The 20,963-nt window shown below is 33.7% G+C and overlaps 2 protein-coding genes across 3 annotated transcripts in view; both read right to left on the bottom strand.

Moving 5' to 3' along the window:
* LOC117105701 overlaps positions 1-7,977 on the bottom strand; it is a 35,848-nt gene extending 27,871 nt beyond the window's left edge. The window contains exons 1-2 of one of the 2 annotated variants that reach the window (XM_033246940.1): positions 7,769-7,977; positions 6,213-6,364 (exon numbers count right to left, since the gene is read on the bottom strand). In XM_033246940.1, coding sequence (XP_033102831.1) covers positions 6,213-6,364; positions 7,769-7,954 — 338 coding nt within the window. In that variant the 5' untranslated portion in view covers positions 7,955-7,977. Of the gene's footprint in view, positions 1-6,212; positions 6,365-7,573; positions 7,717-7,768 lie in introns of those variants that run through there. The other variant, XM_033246947.1, reaches the window with a different exon arrangement.
* A 1,560-nt stretch (positions 7,978-9,537) lies between these two features.
* On the bottom strand, positions 9,538-20,374 carry LOC117105695. Its single transcript, XM_033246927.1, has 13 exons — positions 20,238-20,374; positions 19,519-19,730; positions 18,400-18,825; positions 17,355-18,036; positions 16,807-16,953; positions 16,089-16,239; positions 14,364-14,549; positions 13,552-13,849; positions 12,757-12,956; positions 12,293-12,430; positions 11,893-12,030; positions 10,815-10,934; positions 9,538-10,572 (listed from the first exon to the last, which is right to left on the bottom strand). The coding sequence occupies exons 2-13, from the start codon at positions 19,703-19,705 to the stop codon at positions 10,450-10,452; spliced, it is 2,796 nt and encodes a 931-aa protein (XP_033102818.1). The 5' UTR covers positions 19,706-19,730; positions 20,238-20,374; the 3' UTR covers positions 9,538-10,449.
* Between the last annotated feature and the right edge of the window lie 589 nt (positions 20,375-20,963).

Raw genomic sequence — 20,963 nt, 5'->3', positions numbered from 1 at the left:
GGAAGTAGCAAGAGTGATTACAATAGTTCCTATTGCATTACATGCATAGGAACTAAAAATGGTTTTCAAAGACTTAAAAACAAATACATTCTCGCATCAAATACTTTAGTTTCATTATAAAAATTTAAGTAAATTTCTTAGCTTTAATTGCATTTCAAAAGTTTATATTACCACAGATATATCATTAACAGGAAGTCACTGATAGCTGATATTTCTTAGGGCACATGCAAAAAAATTATTAGTATCACTCTTCTTTTTCTTTAAAGTGATGAGGGCGGGCATTTTTTTTCTTTTTTTAATCGAAACAATAGAATATTGAATTTTTTTTATCAATGAGGGAGGGACTATTTTTATTTGGCAGGAATATTGTAAATACTGTTTAATTTTATTGTTTTTTAAAGAAAAAGGATTTCCATTTACAAAATTGCATTGTTTTTTTATGCTGTTGAAATAAATTATGCGGCAAAAAAAATTTTTTTTTAATTCTCGCATCAATATTTCCCAAATTGTTGACGCAGACAGGAGTTATAATCTGAACAATTTTTTCTATGCGCCCTTTAATCTAACTATCTCTTACTTCATACAGTAGCAATTTTGTTTTCTTTTTTTTTTTTTTCAAAAATTGGTTTTCAAAGACTTTAAAAACAAACAAAGGCTGCATATTATATTCACATTCATTCAGTTCAAATAAAATGTCAATGCAGCATCTGAATTCACAAATGTGAATGACATGTAAATTTACAGAAATGGCAGAAGAAATAGTGAACTGAAGTCAGGCAGGTTACAGTAATCTAAACATTCAGTAAGTCCTTTGTTTATTATATTCAGTACTCCCCATTTTTTTTAAAATACATAAATAAAAGGGGATTTGAAAACCAAATTTGTATTTGGCACTTGAGATATGGTACATACTGTACCATTATACTGTAGTTCCTCCGATATAAGTGTTCTCTGTTCATGTTTATTTCAATGATTGTAATGAACCTAACTGAACTTTGGTCACCATAGCGTAACCTATAAGCATTCATTTTAATACTTGTCAGAGGAACGCCTAAGAACTCCACTAAACTTTCACAGAAAAAATTTGGGAAAAAAAAAAATATATACTATTGATAGGAAACAATGTGATTCGTGGTAAATTTAATGAGTAGACGAACAGATTTCATTCATAGCATGGTGTCAACATACTAGATTAGGCCGGGAGGTACAGCATACCTTCATGGCTAGGTTTTCAAGTACAATGTTGTTCAGAGCTGGTGCAATACATAGGCTATTCCAATGTGTGTTCCTGAGTTGCCCAATGCCTAGTACTACTGTACGTCCAAACAGTGAAAACCCAGAATGTTTAGTGGCAACCAGATTCATACTTTTTGCCATTTATACTGACTCGAGTTTCATGTCCGTGTTCTGAAAAAAATTCCGGGTTTATGTCCAGCATTTTCCTTTATGGAAAAAGTGGTATAACATAATTGTCACACAAGCAGCACGGTCATATGAAATTACAAATCACAAGGCGTTTTATCAATTTTTAAAATATAATTTTATGTGTAGATGTTATGGTCATTTGTTGAATATCAAGAAGGGAATTTGAATTAGGTCCTTGGGGTTTGCAGTGGCTGCAGGGCAACACTAATGGTCACTACATGAGGGGACATCCCTCTTTTTTTTTTTAATACTGTAGTATATTGAGGTGTTATTCACAAACAAAACCAACAGCAGAATAACCCATCTGATGGATCATCCTAAGGAATGTCAGTAGAGATAATAATACTTAACAATAACTTTTGAAATAATTTTTAAAATAATGGTTAGATTATTTCTTGGTTTAAATAATGTTGATCAATATTTTCTTTCCTGAAATAAACCATTTTATTTTCTTCCCTCAATGTAGAAATTTATTTGTCAAACAAATTATCCAAGGTATTAAAGTATTAGGTCATTGTAGTATTGTAATTAGCAAGACTTCCCCTTTATACATATTTTATTGTTTCCAACAGGAAGTCCCAAGATGGATCACTACTTAAAGCCCCATTCCCGGCAAAATTTTGTTGTTGAGTAAAATCTAATTTTTGTATAATGTTATAAGGACTTATAAATATAATACGGAATTGCTAGTTTAACTGAATTTAGACACTCCTAAAAAGCATGAAAAAAATGTAAAAATAAGACTGAAATTCTATTTTTGTGTTCCACACAAACAAATTTTGTGTTCCACACAAAAAATATATGCGAATGAATTTTTCATGTTTGATTTTGCGACAGGTCTGCAAAGAAATATAGTAGGCGCCGAAAAAACATTAGCCTATCAAACACTACTAGGCTAGGCCTAGCCTTACAGTACCTCATTTCATTTCATTTTATTCAATATCAAAATCGCAGTCGAGGACTGAATTAAACGATACTTACAATAATACAGAACAGTAATATAAAAAAATCAAAGGAAAGTATTAAAAACATCAAAGGATTAATTATTCATGAACAATACACAAACATCACAGATTAAAAAACATTAAAAATTGCATTTTTACAAATTATATGATTAAATTTTATCTTTATACAAATTCGCATGGCTGAATTAATTTACGAACAAGACCTCGATTTAGGTTCTGTTATCACACATAAAAACAGCCGACATGATAATTTCTGTTGCTGGTATTGACACTTGTGGAATATAATATTTCATAGGAATTATTTCAAATTTGTTAAAAAACTGATTCTGACCGCATTGTGCAAGATGCGAAGTACAAAAACTAATCCCATTACAGAGGGTACACTTTATTGACTGTATAAAGTATACATAAAAGCAAAAGGATGCAATCTACAACCTCTGAATTTGCCTAGTAACGAAGAATTCGTCGAGAAAATGGTAATATTCTATGAGAAATAGTCTGTATTTCTCTTTTTTTTTTCTCAATTTTTTTACGTAAAACTAAAACTTATGCCAATATTTTTCCATGATTTATAATAATTAAAGTAATGCATATGCATCATTTCAAAAAAAAAATCTGTTTTTAGTGAAATTTTGCCGGGAATGGGGCTTTAACACAGACTTCTTACAGACTGATTGCAGCAATAAAAACAATTAGGAAACACAAACTGAATTTACAATAGATTTCCACTAATTACTATACAGTATCACTATCAAAGAAAGATGAACTGTTATATTATCCTCATTTAAATGAAACACTCCATTATTCAACTCATGACAATATTCTTTCCATTGTACTCATAAACAATATTCAATATTTGTATATTGTGATGGAAAAATCTGAGCACCTAGAAAAAAAATCAAGGGTTGAATGGCCAAATTTACCTTTTTAGGAACAAGTTTAAGAACTTGCACAAATGAACACAATCAATTTTTTCTTTGTTTTGACTAAACTGTCAATTAATAACCTACTTTATTAACTACTAGTAAGTAATATGGGCATTATTATGCAAGAGGTAAAAGGAACATAAATATAATTTGTGCAAATTGGGAAGGAAATAATTATAGTGTTGTCTTGTTCTTAAAATATCTTAAAAAGCTCACCACAGTAACACTCAAATTTATTATTTCTTGCTGATCTAATATTAAACACTCAAATTTCTTACCAAGTTTTCTAAGATCTTATTTTGAGTTGTTGGATTACATACTCTGGGTGTTTAAGAGAACAAAATACAATTAATTAAAGTGAAAAAAGCTCACCACATAAATTATAGTATAGTAAGTTGATCTTCATTTCACACTTGGATTTCGTATTTCTTGTTATTTAATATTAAACACTCAAATTTCTTATTTCTTTTAAGTTTATTAAGGTATTATTTTGAATTGGATTACTGTAATGTACAGTAGGTGTTTTCTTGCATGTGAGTGAGACTGTAATTACTGCACAAAATTTGGTGTTTTAGAGAACAAAACACAATCAATTAAAGTGAAAAAGCTCACCACATAAATTATTAGTTGATCTTAATACATGGATTTTGTATTTTTGTTCTAATATTAAACACTCAAATTTCTTATTTCTTTTACGTTTATGAAGGTCTTATTGTGAATTGGATTACTGTACTGTAGGTATTTTTATTTCATGTGAATGAGACTGTAATTACTACACAAAACTTGTGTTTAAGTTTAAGAGAACAAAATTTAATTAATTAAAGTGAAAAAAAAGCTCACCACATAAATTACTGTATAGTTAACTTTTAATATTGAATTGAATTAATGTACTTCATATGTGAGTAGACTCTATTTGCTGCACAGAATTCTGTGTTTAATAGAGCAATATACAATTTAATTAAAGTGAAATTAAACCCATTAATCTTCAAACTTAAATTCTGATGATTAATGTAGCCAACATATCAAATACTGTATGTATTCACTAAAATTAATTCAATAAATTCATAGCAAATGCAATTACTTTGTTAATTTATTGATGAATTATTATAATTTGATAATATTTCATGAAGCGATTTCCATTTATGTTTTTTACAGTACCGGTATATGCAAATGGCAAATAAACAAACTCAGACACCATAATTAACTTAATACATTAATATACTCATCAAATTGTTCAACTCATATAGATTTGAGAGAGGTGTTACCATGTTAAGCATATGAAACTAGGGACAATGGAGCATCCTCTTATAATGTGAGATTAGAGAAGATCCAAACTGATCAATTGATGGAACAGCCAAGTGAATCATGTTTCTACATTAATCTCTATTTCTTTAGAGTAAATAGAGGGCAGATATCAGGTTGAACAACTGATAGAAAAGCCTTTGTAAAATTTGAACACCAAAAGACCCAATTTTGATAGCTTGTTTATGACTGTTATTAGCTTGTGGTACTAGTGTAATTGTCCTAATTTTTTGTGTGTGATATTATTAAGTACATATTTGGTACAGTACTTATATCGAATATCAGATTTTATGAGAGAAAGTGCCCACTGTTGTGTTGGACAGTCAGCCCATATTTTGTTGTAAAAATTTGTAAAACATTACATGCAACAAACCCCAATACCCTCTTCACTACAATGTATGATCGAAGATTATTTATAGTTGTTACATACAGTTCTGGGATAACAAAAAAAAAAATCCAAATAATATCAAAGGGAGGTTGGTTTATGGTGTCATATTTTTTTTCTGCTGGATTTTTTTAGTGGTTTTTTGGTCCGTGCAAGCAGCTGACCCCAGAGCCTCACTGCTGTTCTTGTTCTTGTTACCAAAATTTTAAAAGCATCCAGCGTCACCAGATTTGAACAGAGGTTTGCAGGAAATTTTGTACAAATAAACTAGAGGTGATTTCCAACAAACATTCATTGCAATTTTTTTTAAAGTCAGACCCCAGGGTTCCCCCTACACCTACAAAACAAAACATAGATAGCATAGACTGTGCAGTCGGTTAACGATGTGTTCTAAGGAACTTAAGGAACTTGTGAGTTCGAATCCTGTCTTGGTATGCAATTTTTTTTTCTAATTTTAAGAAATTTTTCTTTTTTTTTCTATTTTTAGATATTTTAATATTGTACAAATGAACATTCTAAATAATAATTTATTTTGTACAAATAAACAACCTAATTATTAAAACATTTCTATCTCATTAGCTCTTACAAAAAACCCAATATAATAATATGCGCCTATACCATATTTAAAGGAGGAGAACGCGCGGACCGGTGAGCGGTCGCTCTTGTTCGAAGTTGATCTCACCTATGTTTCCTTAATTAAGGTAGCGCTGTTGTCTCGGCAATGCACGGTAGTGGAGCCACACACTTATCCAGTTCTGGGGCCTGGTACACTACCTTTCTTATATTACCTGTGTAGAAATTGTCACAATGAGACAGCGACGTCAACTTTACATCAGTAGGCAAGACTACTTGAATGCCACCTTCTCTGGATCCACTGCCTATTCAATCCCACATTGGGGTCGAATTTTATTATTGCCGTTTTTAACCGTATTAATATTTTTTTTACATTTTGTTTACACCTCAAAATGGACCCTGGAGTGCCATAACAACTGATCAATCAGAAAGGGACCAGGAATACCCACGCGTCTCACAAGCACACGTGTTATACAACAAACACATGTTTGCTGTTTTAACACGGCCATTTTGTGGGAACTTAGCAACAATACAAGGGTGCGAAGCTTAGCGGAAAGGCATATTGTTAACCTTAGGTGCTACATAAATATTCATATTATTTAATACTGAATAGAAGTACTTGTTTAGTGTACAAACCTGCACAGCTGATCAATGACACTTGTAAGTTGAACGAGACACTGCTTACACTTGCAGAGTTCATGCACATGGGTTACCAGAGCGTACACAACTTTGCAGTACAGTCGGAACAATGTATCATCGGTGCATTGTTGCATTAACTCTTCAAAAGTCTGTTTAACAAAAAATATTTCATCAATTAATGGACAAAAAATGTGAGTAGAAATAAATAATTTATAAAAAAAAAAGCATCTTAAAAAAAATCAAAGCACTATCTAAAATAAACATGAAAATAGTTTTAATACACATATTATGTAAATATGTGTGTAAAAATAAATATATAAAAAAGCATTTAAAAAAAAAATCAAAGCACTACAGTATCTAAAACAAGCATGAAATAGTTTTAATACACATATTATGAAAATATGTGAGTAAAAATAAATATATAAAAAAAAGCATCTTTAAAAAAAATCAAAGCGATACTAAAACAAACATGAAAATAGTTTTGATACACATTATTTTTTAAAAGCATTATTAAACACCAAATTAACTATTCAAAAAACTCCAAAAGCACTTTGTGATGATTAAAATAAGCAAACATTTCTTGATACATAATGGAAAGTTCATAAAATATGAATATGGGCCAACAATCACTGTCCTGTAGGCCTACAGTAAATAAACCTGCATGTTTCCTAGATGTATGGTATATTTATGAAAATACTGTACGTTTTATTTTAACTTTTTGCATTTTTTCTTGTACTGAACTCCAACTGTGTTCTTGCAGATAAATGTAAGCTGCTGTAACGAGATGGTCATTTTACAGTAAATAGGCAGTGGATATTGATGATTTTACATAAATAAATCTGAGGTGTTGATTGGTGGAGCTAGCTTGACCCTAACCTTAAACTCATGTCTCGCTATGCAATGTGGCATGTCGGAAGAATATATATAGTTTTAAATAAGCTTAAAAAACAACCCAATTCTTCAACAAGCAGAGGCATCAAGCAAGAAGATAGGCCGGAGTATTATTGATCTTATTCTTAAATATTGATGTTTTAAAGTTCCTAAACAGCAAAGAATTGGTCAAGAAGTTCAATAGGCACTTACAGCTATTGTAAACTAACTAACCAGGCTCTACGTACCTTTACATATTAATTACCTACTACTAGGCTAGGCTTTTAGGCGCAGATTTACCATCATACCGATGAGGTACCCATAATTACAAGGCGAATTCAGCAGGCCTGCACAGCAAATGTTGACAAAACAGTAAACCGACCATCGCGACCTCAGACCCACTTTCTTTTAAATATCAAAATACATTGTTCAGACATATAATTTAGCAAAAAGGAATACATATTATCATATACAAAATATTAACCTACGCCTAGAAGAAAAATCAAATGCAGGAGGAAGTCTTCAGAGCATTTAATTCAATAGAACAGAGAGTTGACATTCTCCGCATGTTGGCTGTTTAATCCTCTCGATTCCAAGCTGCTTCACGGATCGCCTACTTACACACAATCAACTGTCTGTGTGTGCGAGTACTCTAGCGAAACATCATTAAAAATAGAACGAACCTGAATAAAATCCTTGCAGTATGATTTCGTCTGACTACACTTAGCCTGTGTTGTTTCTAATCCTATACATGGATGAATACTAGTTGAAGATTCCATAACATTGCTTGGGTTCACCAAGTCAGCTAAATCGGCATATTTTCCATCTTTACCACCGTCGGTGGTGCGGCGAGCATCATCGTGCGCCATTATTCTTTTCCATTCCTAGCACGTAGTCCGCCCTCACACGGTAGCGATAAAATCATTTTTTGAAGTTGGGTACCCCGTGAAACCTCGAATAGAAGACCAAAGGGGCTTAATCTCGAAAAGTAGCCCGAAAAGAAGCCCATCTCGAAAAGAAGCCTCATCTTAAAGAAAAGCCCATTAAATTGAAAAAAAAAAAAGAACAAAAAACAAAAAAAAAACAAAAAAAAACGAAAAAGCACACTGCTTTTGCTCAAGGTTTTACGGTATACGTTTAGAATACCGGTACTATTGTTTGAGCAATACCTAATAATTTAGTCGTCATACAAAAATGAAAATAAAACTTTCTTCCCATCATCTGTAGGCCTATACTTTTCGAAGCTAACTTTGCAAACTAAAGACGGGGTGGGGGTGAAGGAGGCGTATGTGATTCTTCTCGGGATTGGGCTTCTATTTCGAGGTTTTACAGTCACGTGAGGTACTCAATGCATGGAACATTATGTTCATTATGTGCTAGAAACTTATGATAATAAAATAATATGCCTAGTAGTATGCCATACTTTAGCCAAACATTATATTAAATTTAAGGCCTAGTAAAACTGATATATCTAATCCTTAAAAATGAAACTGTTTGCTCGCTTCAAAATAAGAAAGTTTTTTCATTGCTTAAAATCACCGGCAGGGCGATAAGCATGGATATATTGTTGGTCTAATAATATTACACAGCTAATTACACCTGGTTTACTTAATACTAACTGCTATGATCAAAGACTCTTAGCGTGTTAGATGCCATTTTTGGAGTAAGGACTCAAGGAGAGATGATGTAATGTGGTAGTGAGTTCTAAAGTTTCGGTATACTATAGTATAAACATGATCAGTTTCCGTATGTTACGAAGATGTGCGTATAAGGCCTACACGACGACAGGATACTAATGAATGACCTTTAAGGTTATCTATTTCATTCACATGTATTATGTTGGAGGAATTGTACTGAAGGATCTGTGCATCCGTTTTGTTTTACTCTTCAAAGGAAGTCTGTGTATAGGCAGACAGTAGGGCTAATTCTCATAAAATGGATGGTTGTCTTCTGTAATTATTTTTTAGTTCGGTTGATGGCGAAGTCTGTCCCTCTCAAACATGTCTTCTGTCGTACAATATCGTTGTCAATAACGATTTATATTGGTTCTATTAATATGCAACACGTCCACAATCCCCCCCCCCCAACTATTGAAAGTAGCAGACCCAGCCATGTCATCAGGAAGATGATTATTTGTATTTTTATTATCTTATTTGTATATGAAATATACAGGATTGCAATCTAAAATGGGATAATTATTTAATAACAGTATTATGAAGACGAAACTTGTTAAAAAAAAATACTGATTAAAACTGTCTTTTATAATCTTTGTTTTAATGCAAAACCAATATTATTTGCCTCTATGAGTAACACATACCAATAATATATACACATATAATAATAATACATATATAATACACTGTACATTAATCCTAATATAAAATGAGGCCTCTTTAAATCCCTGTCCAGACTATGAAATTATGTTTGACAAAAACGTGACATACCAAATAGTTTTGTGTTTTAAAAATATTTTATAAAAATCTATCTCAAGAAATTTATCAACATGTTGCTAAAATCCAGTTTGATCAGATTGACTTGCATTGGTTTTATAAAGAGAAGTATCACTTAATACTCTGAAAATATAATATGAATATTTAAATTATATTCAGTATTTAGATAGCACAATTTGAAGAATGTGTGTCAATTCAGTATGTTGTACCTACACAATATCCAATATACAATTGATTGAAATAAATAACATAACACAGGCAAAGCAAAGAGTATAGGATTGCAAGAGGCCAGACTGCCCTGATTTTGTATGCAGACATTGAAACGTAAAAAGAAAAATTACTACCACGAGATGGGGGCGCTTGAATGGAGTTTGAAACTCGTCTTTTGAAGGACGCCCTCTAGTTCATATTAGTACTATTTGAAACATGACTACATTCCAAAAAAACCCCGAGAGTCGGACCTCTTGCAGTTGCATACTCTCTGGGCGGAGACAGAGTGGGTGGGTGAGCCAGCCACCCTCCAATCCCCTTTACTTATGGTGTTATCAGAAATAACAACATGTTGCTTAAAATATTGATCTTTATGATGATGTTCAGAAATGAATTTTCCAGAATGACGGATGGAAGCCAGTATGAATTATCTCCCCCTTTCTCCCTCTCCTAGACAGGTGCAGATCCAGATCTACCGTAGGGGACAACACTACCATAGGGGGACTGGGGAATTCCCCCACAAAATTGTTGTTTTCTAGACTCCCGCATATAATCTCTAAGGCGTTTTGGGCAATCAATTATTTCTTTTTCTTTCTTTTTCACTTTTAAAAAGAGAGGGGGTGAGGGGGCAGGGGTTGACTCGGCACCCCCTAAACCTGTCCCCTCTCCCCTTGATGCTGCTTTAAACAATCTTAGTGATTGTTTTAAGAGTTTGATGCTTGATGCACAAGAAGTTTCAGCCAATTGTTTCCAGAAAGCAACAAGCTCCGCAAAATGGATTCTGTGGCCTCAAGTGTGTATTGCTGTCTGCAATTGCCTCTCAGGATCTGGTGGGGGGAAAAAACATACATATTTACAAATTTTCTATATTTCATGCATTGTTCATTGTTGGCTAATTGCAGGCATGGAAATAAATTTTGTGTAACTCAGACCATGCAACTTATCTTTATAAAAAATCTTCAGCAACTAATGTTTTATAATCTTTTTTTTTTAATGGTGCCAGATGCAATGTTGGAATAGTGCCATATAAATGGAAACGATTGATTGATTGATTGAAAGTTATGTTTACCTCTTCGAGTCTTCGAACAATGTATTCCAGTCTGGCAACTTGACTCACAAAGTCTCGGCCTCGTGACCGTTTGCTGTAGTTGCTCATCCGAACGCAACAATATTCTAGAATCTTTTTTGTCTGTTAAAAAATAGAGATAAATTTACAAATAGAGAAATAAAAAAATTTTCATCACTCAATAAAAATTTTATCATATTTGTTATAATATAAATTCACAAAAGCTATGTTCTCACACGGCAGCTAACGGTTAGCAGGATGATCCTGCTAACCGTTAGCTGCCGGGCATCCATACGAGAAGATCCCGATCCAGATACCAAAAATATGATGATCAAATTACTGGCCAATAAGAAACTGAAAATTGTAAACGCGTACGTGTGATTGGTTGATGATAAAAACGCGCTCAACTTACTAACCAATAGCGCTTGCTAACCGTCAGCGGTATCCGGATACTGTTAACGGGTAGCGCTAACCGATCGGGCATTCTCATGCAAGTGCTAACGGTTAGCGCTAATGGTTAGCTCCCGACCTAGATACTAGGGCTCTCGTGAGAACCAGGCTTTAAAAAGGTTAATCTTCCAGTAAAATGGACAATCAGAGACCAACATATGCTTTCTATTTTATAATGCACCGTTCCGTTAAGCCCCACCCCTTGGATATTGTTGCTAAGGTCCCGCAAACCAAATTGTGAGACAACAAAAAAAAAATCTCAACACCAAACATAACAACTTAATCAATTCATACAATTATTTTGTTTATTCATGATAAAATCAATTTACAAATAAAACAAACTTTTAAAATGTTTTAAAGGGGATAAAAGATGAAAAGGACCTTCATAAAATGCTAGTTTGGAGAGTCTTTTAGGAAGTCAAAAAGTCAATTGATAGTTGATTCGATTCACTTTTTGACAATCCCGTCTACCTCCTAAAGTGTCAGTGCATTGTTTGTTTGTGTAAGACAAAAGAAACGAAACAACAGGAGCTTGTAAAATGAAGGCCTTGTTTGTAGTAAAAATGTTTTAACCTAAAAAAATATACTCAAAAATACAATACAATGAAAAAAAAAATATCTGGAATATTACCTCAAAGAAAAACTGCAAGACTTCGTGAGTGAGAGCTAACAGTTGCTGTAGCTTGGGTACGTCACTCCATGATGAGGGTGTTGCTTGGGTTGGAATGAGGACATCCAACTTGCTTGATGGTTCGTATGTTTTCAGGAACTAATAATAATAATAATAATACCAGATTGAAAAACTTTTAATAGCTGTATTAGCAATTAATTTTTAAATAACAATGAAAGTAGTTTAAAACAAAGAAATGCAGGAACTATTGTATTGTACCCAACATAATCAATGTTTGTTCTTGATGCATTTGATTCAATATGGTGTAACAATAAAACTTACAAAAGAATTTAAGAGACTAAATACGAGGATTACGTTAGGTTTAAAGACGATTAAAGAGAACTTAAGATTAAAGACATACCATCTTTGTAACAACCGTCTTGGCAGTACGTTGTAATTTCCTTCTGTTCCACAATCCAGTTACTGTCATGTTATGATTCAAGGCTTGTTGTACCAAAGTATATTCAGTAAATACAGGAATTGGGTCCAGCCTAATAACCTACAATAAAACAGACAGATAAAAATTATTTGTAAAGCCTATTGCTTTTAAGTGGAAGTGTGTGATACATTGGTAAAACATAGGGCTACGAATAAACAAATGGGTCGCATCCTGGCTTTTGAATAATACAGTGAAAGCTCTGTTAAAGAAGAAATTTTGGGACCCAAAAGAGTGTCCAATTAATAGGAGTGTCATCTAAATAGAAGTTGGCTATGTGTTAAAAGATATATTTTATCATGTTTCACAGGTGTTTTACTGCATTCACATTACATTTTTAATTTCAAAAAAATGAAAAGACAAAAGATAAAAAAGTCCTTAATCTTTACCTCTAACTTCTTAATATTGTCAATGCCACGACATGGACAATCGTATCCTTTCTTGCTTAGGCAATCCCAGCAGAACTGCTGTTCACAACGACACCTCATCACACGACACCCTCCATTCTTCTCCATTGGTAAGTAACATGTTGGACAGCGTTTCACTTCTACTTGGGTTATTGTTGGTCTGTTGTTTTTCAAACTTTCAGCTAAAATATAAACAAAATATAATTCATTATTATTGTTTTAGATGACATTGGGTAACTACAGACATGCTATAGACCTACTATAGCCCTATATTATTACTTGAATTGCAATTTGACCTCATAGTTACATTCAAATACATAAAAAATCTACATCATTTATGCTGCAATAGAAGAAACTTTTAGCTCAAAGGCGGGCTACACTTCCTGACCCCGGACACAGATTCCCCCTATTAATTTTCAAGAGTTAAATACAGTACCACCTTAAGTTTAATATGAATCCTGGGTACTATCCTGTGTAGTATTACTGGTAGTATGAGTAATAGTAGAAAAAAGTGTCTCCTGAATAGGGTTGCCCCCTGAGTAGGGGTGTCCCCTGAATAGGGATTGGCCATAGTGTATTAAGATATATTTTTCTCAATTCATGACCAAAAAAGTGTCCCCTCAATAGGGGTGTTCCCTGAATAGGAGTTAGCTGTAGTGTTAAAACATACATTTTCCACACTTCATGGCCAAAAAATTGTCCTCTTATTAGGGGTGTCCCAAAGGATGGGTTTTACTCAACATAGTATTAGAAGTGGAAAATGAAGCAGTTCCTTACATGTTTTCTTCATGTTCCGACGATACTCTTCAACCTGTTGACACGTAGCTGGCCAGTGGACCTCTGCTTTGCATTCCAAACATGACTGCAGCCCACAGTCACAATTCAGGAAACCCTTCCCGTTGGCATAACCTTGCATCCTGGCAACGCGACCACAATGAGGTCTGGGACACCAGTGCCACTCAGGATTGCCTTCAAGGTACCTGTTCTGCGCGTGCATCTTGTGCCGGAAGAACTGGTCACCGGGGATCAGAGACATCAATGTCAGCTTATCGACTGGTACCTTACAAGCATAGCCCTTGAAGAAACAAATTTTAAGAGTATTAAAAATATGCAGTAAAATTTCTTCAATTTGTACATTATTATCAAACATTAAAAAAAAAAACTCTCCTCTTTTGTTTTTATGTTACTCGCAGCAATCGTGAAATCTTCTATAACAACATATCCCAGTAATTTTAATTAAAATTTACAACATGCATTTGTAATGGTGTACAAAATTCCCTTCCCCGACATATTCTTTGTACATTAGCGAAGTTAGGCCCTGTCCACAACATCAAATTTTATGTGACAAATAAATGAGACATACCAATATTTGGGTGTTAAATTACATCCTCATGCCTATATATGGGCACATCACATACATTTGTCACCAAAAAAAAAATGATAGTGTGGACAGAGCCTTAAAATGATGATAATTGTGAATGACCCCCAGGTCATTTAACAAAACAATAATTACACTATAGGTACATTATTACTTTTGTAATGTCTGATTATATGTTCTTTATTATTATAAAAAGGTAGTTACAACTTACTGGACACAAGATGGTATGATCTCCTCGCTGAAGTCTGCTCTCAATATGAGACCGCCAACAGTCGCTACAAAACCAATGTTGACATGCGCGCATAGCCAGGGCTGGTGACCTATTGCCAGGAGACAGCAGGTAGTCATCGCAGATGCCACAGTACATCGTCTCCATAGTTGTCACGGACAGTTCATCCTAAATCCAGTAAATAAAATTTCAACATGTTTTCAGATATTGTTTGGGCAGCAATGTACCACTAATTGGCCTGTTAAGCTCTCTCCACACTAATAAACTCTAAGTGATAAATAAATGTGATATACCAATATTTGGGTGTAATATGACATCATAATGCCAAAATTGTTGATTAATTTAGTTCAAACATTACTTTCAGACATTGATAAAGGTAACTATTCTTTTGGAGTTTTTAAAGATTTTAGTAAAGCATAAATAATAACATTTGAATTTCCAAATTATCCCATTATGGTGGAGAACTTCTACGCTGGTTAATCAATCATTTGAGAAATAGAACCCAGTATGTTTGTTCCTATAATATTCTCTCTGATCCTAAGGAATTGATCGATGGTGTACCACAAGGCTCAGTCCAAGGCCCAATTCTTTTCTTGATGTATATTAATGACCTTTCAACTTCAAATGATTATTTCTATTTCCGTTTTATTTGCCGATGATTGAAACCTATTTCATCCTTTCCGAGTAATACAATTGATTTAACTGAAGCCAATGAGCAATTAAATAAAGTTTCCAACTGGTGTAATGGAAATAAGTTGACAATTGACTAGAGCAAAACAAATTATATTTTATTCCATAATAGAATTAAGGTAATGTATAGGGCATCATTCAAATTTGATAAGTGTGTATGTAAAGAGACCATTAGAGTGAAACACTCAAGTGTAAAGCTAAAGTTCATCAATTGCATCCATCTGGATATAATAACAGATTTAATTAGAAACATTGAGAAGGAAGGGAAAAATGCACTGCAAACAACAACTAAGTAATGTCGCATTCATCTAAGTGCCAATGTAATCATTATGGAAACCAAGATGACATTTAACCTTATGCATAAACCTAATATTTTGAGTATAGTCGCATAAATTATAAGGAAATCATAATTCTCTTTGTGGGTGGCAATTCCATACAATGCTTTGCACACAACTATGTAATGTGACATTCATCTACGTGCCAATGTAATCATTATGAAACCAAAACGACCATTAATCTTATGTATAGTATAGTGGTACAAATTATTGGAAACTCGTAATTCTGTTTGTGGGTGGCAATTCCATACATTTTTCTGAAGTACACAAAGTTACAGTAAAATGCATGCATTCAGAACATCATACAAAAGAGGACAGTACACTAATGTATAGAAATTTGAACTTCAGCCGTCCTGCTGAAATTCATGTATTGAAGAATCAGGAGCCAAAGGATCTCCATGGTTCAAATGCATACCCACAAACACACCACCCTCCTCCTACACCCCACACACACACATACACCCACCCACGCACGCACAAACACACACAAAAACAAAGTTGCTAACACCAGTTTGGCCAACTGACCTATATATATTTATCTTTATTTCATTTTATTTCAAATTTGAATAAAACAATCATGTTAAAGGAGGATAAAAAATCAATTAAAAAAAGACAAACTTACGTTGAAATTGTATTCACAATTATTCTTATTTTTTAAAGCAAAATAAACTTCCAAATTTACCTGTGGTCCTTCAATTGTCCTGTTTGGTTGAGTGTTCAATTTTAGGGCACGACATGGGGCCATAACTTCAACTTGCAAATTCATCGCTGAGCTTAGGTTTTTAAGCGGAATGTGGGGCTTCATATTTAGGCATAGTGAATCAAAATCCAACCTGAAAAAAAAAATGGCAACAATATTTTAAAAGTGAATCTAGATACTACTATAACGTCTTAATTTGTTAAAAGTGTTTGAAAATTTGAACAGTTTAAATCATAATTGAATCCAGGACATTCAAATTACTGTTAATTTGCAGCAGACCAAGTTAGTAAATCCCTTTGATTTTCTTGAAGAAAAGATTTTTATAAAGACATTCCCTGTAACATTTCAATTTAACTTTAATTACAAACAGAAGATGTACATCAACACAGGATAGTTCTAAAAAAAAATTACAGGAAGAAAGAATAGTCTTCGCATAATAAACTATGATGAGGCTTGGTGTGGCGTTGTTTTGAAAAAAATTTGGCATCCCACTAGGGTTGAACATAGACCCTGGATTAGAAGGTATAAGGCGCCAGCACACTACAACTTTGCTACTTCATTTTTATTTCTAGGAAACACAAGATTCTCTTAGGAATATTAATAGATTAAAATTATTATTATAATTTAATTATTATCGTAAACATTTATAACCACTAGTAATTTATAATGAACAATTATTTAGAATTATATTAAAACTTACGGCTTTGGAGGATGAACGGCTAGTAGTCTCTTGATGGTGTCAACGACCTCCGATACTGAATAGATTCTACTGTTGGCAAGACTTGTCTCAAAGACGTCCAAGTAGATAATATGCCAATTTAAGTTTTTAAATCCAAATAAACTAAGCCTGTAATGAAAAAAATACTCTGAATTTAGTCAAACAAATAGTGAGTGAAATATGGAAATGTGAAGAAATAGGCATATCAATAATGTAGACCACAATGATTAAGGTAACATGTATCTTATTATTATCATACTTTAGAAAAATTCCCCCACCGGTACCCCCTCCGCATCTGCATCTAATGTAATAGTCTTATGCTCTGTCCACACTACTGTATCAAATTTTCTTTAAAAAAAAAAACTGTTGTACGCCCATATATAGTCATGATGTGCCTATGTATGGTCATGATGTGATGTCATCATGACCATATTTAGGCATGTCACATGTTTTTGTCAAATGAAATTTGAAAGTCTGGACAGGGCTTTGAAATAAAATGGTAGTAAAGTAAAAAGCAACTTCTGCTTTACCTCATTCTGTTGTAATCAGTAGGCCTAGCTTCATTAGCCTCAGTAATATCAGTTGCGAATACAACATGGCATTCATGTCCCCAGAATTGCATCTTTCGCACCAGGTTGAAGTGGCCAGCACTCTTCAAGACATCAGTCACAAACGCTGAAATGTTCACGCTGAATTTCTTTGGCAGACTCTCACCCTCGACATAATCCTCGCCAAACCTTTCAAGAAGATGACCAGACCTGCTGGATCTGCGACACACATTTATGCAAATACTTTGGACATCCTGGCAATTATCCTCAAGATCATCATCATCATCATCATTGCACTTTTTAGAAGATTTAATAACTTTTGCTTTTTTCTGCTGTGGTCTCTTGGGTTTTTTCTGGATGATAACTTTAGAGTCCTTTCCAAAATATTTTACAGGATGTTTTGCCAATTTATTCGGACAGGGTCGGCTGTCTTCTGGACCATTGCCTAAATCCACAACTGCTTTCTTCTTGTGTTTGACTTTTGCGTTACTAGAAGTCAAAGTTGTAATAAATTGTCCTAAATTTGGGGCCTTGTGTGTAGAATTGTTCTCAAATGATTCAGGTTGGATATCATCCTCTTCCCAGAAAGCTCCATCGATGTCAAGTTGATCATCCATCAAAAGGTGTGCATTTCTGAATCGTTTTTGTTTGCTTTTAATTTTTACTAAAAACAAAATTAAAATAATAATCAATATCACTTGATTATTAATAATTATATCAATAATAAGATTCATAAGGGATAATAATAACAATAATTGTAACACTAAAAATCCTGAAAAAACAGAAACGAAAAGGAAATTTGTTCTGTTGACAAGCTCAATAAACAGTACATATAAAAATATGAAGTATCTCAAAAGTACTGCAGTATAATAATAATTACAAATTATTTAAGTTAAATTATTAGACATTTATATACATTACCTTATATGTTAATCAAAATTATATTATACTGTACATCCTTAATCTTGTTAATTTTACTCCAAAAACTGACAAATTAAAAAACAGTCATTTCCAAAATTTAACCCACCTTTACTATCTCTTGAAGGATTGAAGTGGGGAAATGAATCAACAGGTCGTGGGTATGAAACAACATATTGAACCTCAGGAATTAAAGGTGAAGGATCATCTGTTTCTTCTACTACTGAAGCTTTAACTTTCTTCTTTCTGGAACTGTTTGGTTTCTCTGACGGCCTTGCATTGCTGATGAGATCATCAGCATGCGAGAAAGTCTTTCGGGGCTTACGGCACCTCTTCGCCCCTTTGCTCGAATGCACAGCAATGCAGTCTGCTCGTTTTCCGTGCGTAGCGTGCCCCAGCACTTGACGCTCCACCAGTAGAACTTCAAAGTCGTTTTCCTCGTACACTGTACTCGTTAACATGTTTTCCTTGAGAATACCAGGAATAGCCCACCTCTTGCGTTTATTAAGAGAATATTGAACTCCATTGTCAAGAACTAGAAGAAAAATACCAAATAACAGAATCATTCATTCAAATAGACATTTTCAATTGATTTACTTGACTTACAGTATTGCCTCTACACCTGCATCTGACTTTAAATGTTCTTATTTACAATTCTGTTTTAGCAAAGTCATAGTACAAAAATGGGTGTTAGAACTGATGGAATATTTGTGATGAAAGTAGTCTTCAAGTGAGTAAAAATGTATAATGGAGATCATTATTGAAAAATACTGTAATTATATCAGAAGTTTAACAATGGCTGGTAGAGCAGTGAGTGTGCTATGCAGTCTGTAAAGAATGGTATAAGGGCACATAAAAAAAAAATTATTAGATTATCACTCGTTTTCTTTTTTTTTAAGTTATGTGGGCAGGCGGGCGGGTTTTTTTTTTTTTAATTGTAAAATACAACATTGCTTCTATTTGTAATCGATAAAAAAGGGACTGTCATTATTTGGCAAGAATATTGTAAATATATTACAAAAACTGGTTTAATGTTATTGTTATTTAAAGAAAATGTATTTCCATTCACAGATTTGCATTGTTTTTTATGCTGTTCAAGTAAATGATGTGGCAAAAATGTTTTTTTTATTCCCACATCAATATATTCCAATTTTTTGATGAGGCGGGAGTGATAATCTAAAAACTTTTCTATGTACCCAAATGAGCATACGGTAGTAAGGAGTCTCACCATGACTTTCCAAGTCTCCGTCATCGAACTGCTCTGCAAGCTGATTCGAAATCAAACCATAATTTTCTACAACATTCTTCTCTTTCTTGCAAATGGTGTGATGACCAGCACCGTAACGTCTCCCACCTCTAGGACGTTTCAGAGTTGCTCCTGTTTTTCTCCCGAAACGAACTCCTTGGCCTCCCATAACAATATTGGTTGTTAAAGTAAATCTAGAACAAGAAATATAGGCCTATACCTCATTAACCGTTCCCAAGTTTTTGTCAACAATACACTTTTTGTGATTAGGTCAAAGCCTAATTTTCTGCAAAATCACTGCGGAAATTGGCCGTCATTGCGCTAACGACAGATTTCTAGACCAAATTTTTGCGCAGATATACATATAAAATTATAAAATAGGCCTATTCTATATATAGTGCGCAGATATATTATAATAGGCCTATATTTAAAATTATATATTTCAAAATCCCAAATGTATATAGGGGCCTAGGGCCTAGGCCTCCTAGACTGTAGTAGTCTAGGCCAAGCCTAGTACTACTTTCATACCACCTAAGTAGGCCTAGCTAGCTAGGCCCGGCCCCTAGTATTAGTATTAAGTAGGACACCAGAGGCTCCAGAGCCGCTACCTTTTTACTAGCCTAGCCTTGCCTAGGGCCTAGGCTAGGACCAGGCCCTAGTTCTAGTTAAAGCATTATTCCTCTGGAAGGAATTGAACTTACTTCTCTCCAATTTTGATGAGACTTAGGCCTAGTCTTCCAGCAATAGAGACGAAAACACTTGAGTTGTGTGTTAAATAGCATGTTTACGTTATTTTATACAGAAAAGTTGTACTGAACAGCGATGTTTCTATGTGTGGTGCAATTTCAGGAAGCTATAAATAACTTTTGGACATATCCATTTCCAATGCAGGGGTGTTTACTACAAACATTACCAGGGGTGTTTTTTTTTTGTTTGTGTAAACTATAAAAAACATACCGTTAATGAAAAGAAAGTGCACAGAAATGAGCTTGATTTCGTTAATTTCACTTTCCCAGTGATCTTTCCCAGTGATTTTCAAGTCAAAGAAACATAAATGAGAAGATCTAGGCCCTAATAGTTGTTGTTACACTGGTTGTTACAGTTAATTTCATCAGTCGGATATCAGAATTAATGAATATCAGGGAGATGTAAACATATTATAGCACCTTTAGATGGCCGATAATGGTACTTGCAGACTAAATATAATTTTCCTTTATCTTCTCCTCTTTAAAAAAAAATATTTTGCAAAATTTTAGGTTGGGGATTGAAGGTGTCCCCACCCCACACCCCACACCAAGCCCGTTTATGAGTACTTGACAGACTATCGACTTATTGAAAATAAAATGCACACAGATGAGCTTAATCTAATTTATTTCACTTTCCCAATGACTTCAAATCAAACGAACATAAATGAGAAGATCTTGTTG

The sequence above is a fragment of the Anneissia japonica genome, unplaced genomic scaffold (genome assembly GCF_011630105.1).
Source record: "Anneissia japonica isolate Jap-2015-1 unplaced genomic scaffold, ASM1163010v1 scaffold640_len1575945_cov177, whole genome shotgun sequence".
In the NCBI taxonomy this organism is placed as follows: domain Eukaryota; kingdom Metazoa; phylum Echinodermata; class Crinoidea; order Comatulida; family Comatulidae; genus Anneissia; species Anneissia japonica.
This window is presented reverse-complemented; position numbering and strand designations above follow the sequence as displayed.

What these genes read in the sequence shown, in the direction of transcription:
- LOC117105695 (XM_033246927.1), bottom strand. Translation starts at nt 19,705, where the DNA reads ATGGGAGGCCAAGGAGTTCGTTTCGGGAGAAAAACAGGAGCAACTCTG. An exon ending in CGGAGACTTGGAAAGTCATG is followed by an intron (nt 18,826 to 19,518) that starts GTGAGACTCCTT and finishes TTTTTCTTCTAG; the next exon opens with TTCTTGACAATGGAGTTCAA. An exon ending in GCCGTTCATCCTCCAAAGCC is followed by an intron (nt 16,240 to 16,806) that starts GTAAGTTTTAAT and finishes TTTTTTTTTCAG; the next exon opens with GTTGGATTTTGATTCACTAT.